Below are 2877 nucleotides of genomic sequence, written 5' to 3'. Positions count from 1 at the left end.
ATTGTGGGTAGAGGAGCTGAGGATCGTGGGTAGAGGAGCTGAGGATTGTGGGTAGAGGAGCTGAGGATTGTGGGTAGAGGAGCTGAGGATCGTGGGTAGAGGAGCTGAGGATCGTGGGTAGAGGAGCTGAGGATTGTGGGTAGGGGCGCTGGTCCCGTGGAGCTGAACAGGTTCCTCATGACGACGTCAACAGTCTGAGGGAAGAAAACTCAAAAACAAACGGAGTCACGAGCGGCCGACGGCGTCCAGTAGGAATGATTTACTGATGATGTAGAGCAGCAGCAGCTGGCCAGGTGAGAGGAGAGAGAGCGTGACGGGGTTTCAGTGGAGACGTGACGCTCTGTTACATCCTGACAGGAAACATCAGCACAGATATTTAATTTATCGACAGGAGCATGGACGGATTAGGAGGCCCCGGGCCCCTGAGCACAGACACCTACGACCCCCCAGACTCTCTTCAAGTCACATTTACAGGTTCAAGCTGCAGATAAACTTCAGCATTTACTTCAAACTGTCCAAATATCTATTTATATATATTATTATGGGGCTGCGACTAACATTGTTTACTATTTTTCTCATTTGGTGCATAAAAACGTCTCCAGTCCTCACGTCATGTTTAGTTTCTGGTGTTTTTAGTCTTTTATATATTTTAATAATAATATTCACATTTAAGAAGCTGGAATCAGAGAATTTTAGCAAATTAATCAAAACTGTTCATCGATTATCAAAATAGTTGCAGCTGTAGTATTTTTTACAGTGTGCTGTAGTGTTAAATATTACAGCACACTGTAAAAAATGTTGGAGGAAAGCAGAGACTGACTGTGTTTTAATGAGATATTACTGTCACCTCACTGTGCTGCTGAAATATGAAGGAAATAAACAAAACAAGATATTTTCTGTAATTTCTGAACAGTTTTTAACAAGTTTCCCAGAAAAAAGGAAAAACAGAAACGTGCTAAACCGACTAATTATTAATTTATTATTGGGATCTTTATTCTCTGCTGGTGTTGAACTGTTTGCTCGTGTTTGTGTGTTCAGCTGCTGACTGCTGACTAAATGACTCTTAACAAATTAATTCAAGTGAAAACAACTGAACACTGAACTGTCTCCATGTTTCATCATGTGTCGGATCACATTTGTCTTTTATTTGGAAATAAAAAACAAAACTTGGATTGTTGGATGTTTTTGGCAGATAATTAATGTTTAAATGTGCATTAACTGATGTTTTGTAGTGAACATTAACTCTGACTCATCATCAGCTTTAAGCTGACGGGTTGAACTTGTTAACAAACATCCAGCAGTTACTTGTGACGTTCCTCAGGGTTCTGTTCTTGATCCTTTATGGTTTCAATCTGGTTCAAGAAACTTGACATGATGTTTTTTATCTGCTTGTTTTCAGCAGAATAGTCTGTAAAAAACATCTTTGTCATATTATCAGCTTATAGCAGCAGGATGAAACATGTTAAAGACGCTTTAAAGACTGAAATGTCGACTTCAAACAGAGACTGTGTGTCTGTGCTCGGTCGCCCTGCTCAGTAATCCATCCATGAACTGCAGATACACAAACAAAAGAAAACCCATCACTGGCCTCAGATCTGCTCCGTGTCTGTTACAGACTGACGGACAGATGAGGAACTCCTCTCTTCTTCTTCTTCTTCTTCTCTGTGCTGCTTCACTCTCAGGCGTCTGATTCGTCGCTGCTGTCGCGGCTGATCTCGATCTGCAGCGACGGCAGGTTGTCCAGCCGACTCTTCTTCATCTTGTGGGTCAGACGCTCCTGTTTCTGTTTGATCATGGCGCCCCACATCTTCTGCAGCGTCGAGTCGTCTTCCTCCACCTCCTCCTCCTCGTCCTCCTCCGCTCCTTCCTTTCCGTCGCCTCGTCTCCTCCTGCTGCTCTTGCTGCCGCCGCCGCCGCTGCCGTCGCCACCGGAGGAGAAAAGGCCCGACGACCGGCTGCTCGGTCTGCGGTCGTGACGTCCGGCGCCGCTGTCGCCATCACCGGAGCCGAGTCTGCTCCACAGACCGCCTGCAGACACACGAGAACATGAGCTGCTGTAAGTTTATCAAATGTTGTTATTGTGAGTCACAACAAACACGTCTGGGATGAGAGAGAACAGACGACTTCCTGTTTGTGGATTTATTAGCCAGAACAACATTAACAATTTAGAGGCAAAGTTCAAAAACTCTATAAAAATGGCGCCAAATTTGGAGATTTTACCAAATAAACGAGGAGGTTCGACACCATATTTTGGGATTTGGGAGCTTTAACACATGAGATCAGATCAGATGATAATAATATATTTTAGAGGCTCTGTGCTACATTTGGGGATTTTAGTGTAATAACTAAATTTTATGATATTATTATACAGATGTAACACATTTAACAACTTTTAACAACAGTTTTTCCCCAAATTGGAGGATTTTTGAGGCACTTAAACACATTTTGAAAGTTCTTCAACAAATTCTTGGGTTACAAAAAGTTAAATTTCGGAGCGCTTCCTGTGACGAAGACGCCGCGCAGACCAGGTTCAGTTTTATCAGGTTAATTTTTTTTAAGCTGCGACCAACTGAGAGAAAACAGAGAGAGGAAGAGGAGATGTGAGGAAGAGGAGATGTGAGGAAGAGGAGCAGGTGTTTCCTCCTTACTTGTCTTTCTATCTTTGGATGAGTTGGAGTAGAGGCCTCTGTTGTCCTGGCTGGCCACGCCCAGTCTGCGGTGCACGTCTCTGATTGGCTCTCTGGCCGGAGGCGTCTCTCTCGGGGAGGCGGGGGAGGGGGAGCGCCGCCCGTCGGGAGAATAACGCCTCTTCCCCAACCGCTGCCGAACATCTGCAAACAGTTGAACTGCTGTCAGTTTGTTGTGTTTTCATTCATT

General features: G+C 44.4%; 1 protein-coding gene across 1 annotated transcript in view; it reads right to left on the bottom strand.

The window, feature by feature from the left end:
* Window positions 1-1196: 1196 nt before the first annotated feature.
* The window catches only part of ncbp3 (nuclear cap binding subunit 3), a 13195-nt gene continuing 11514 nt past the window's right edge, over window positions 1197-2877 (bottom strand). Inside the window, exons 12-13 of the mRNA XM_067608988.1 lie at window positions 2649-2831; window positions 1197-2028 (exon numbers count right to left, since the gene is read on the bottom strand). Coding sequence (XP_067465089.1) covers window positions 1679-2028; window positions 2649-2831 — 533 coding nt within the window. The 3' untranslated portion in view covers window positions 1197-1678. The remainder of the gene's footprint in view (window positions 2029-2648; window positions 2832-2877) is intronic.

This window comes from Thunnus thynnus, chromosome 13, assembly GCF_963924715.1.
Source record: "Thunnus thynnus chromosome 13, fThuThy2.1, whole genome shotgun sequence".
NCBI classification, from domain to species: domain Eukaryota; kingdom Metazoa; phylum Chordata; class Actinopteri; order Scombriformes; family Scombridae; genus Thunnus; species Thunnus thynnus.
The sequence above is the reverse complement of the archived record's forward strand: the minus strand, read 5'-3'. Positions and strand labels throughout refer to the sequence as shown.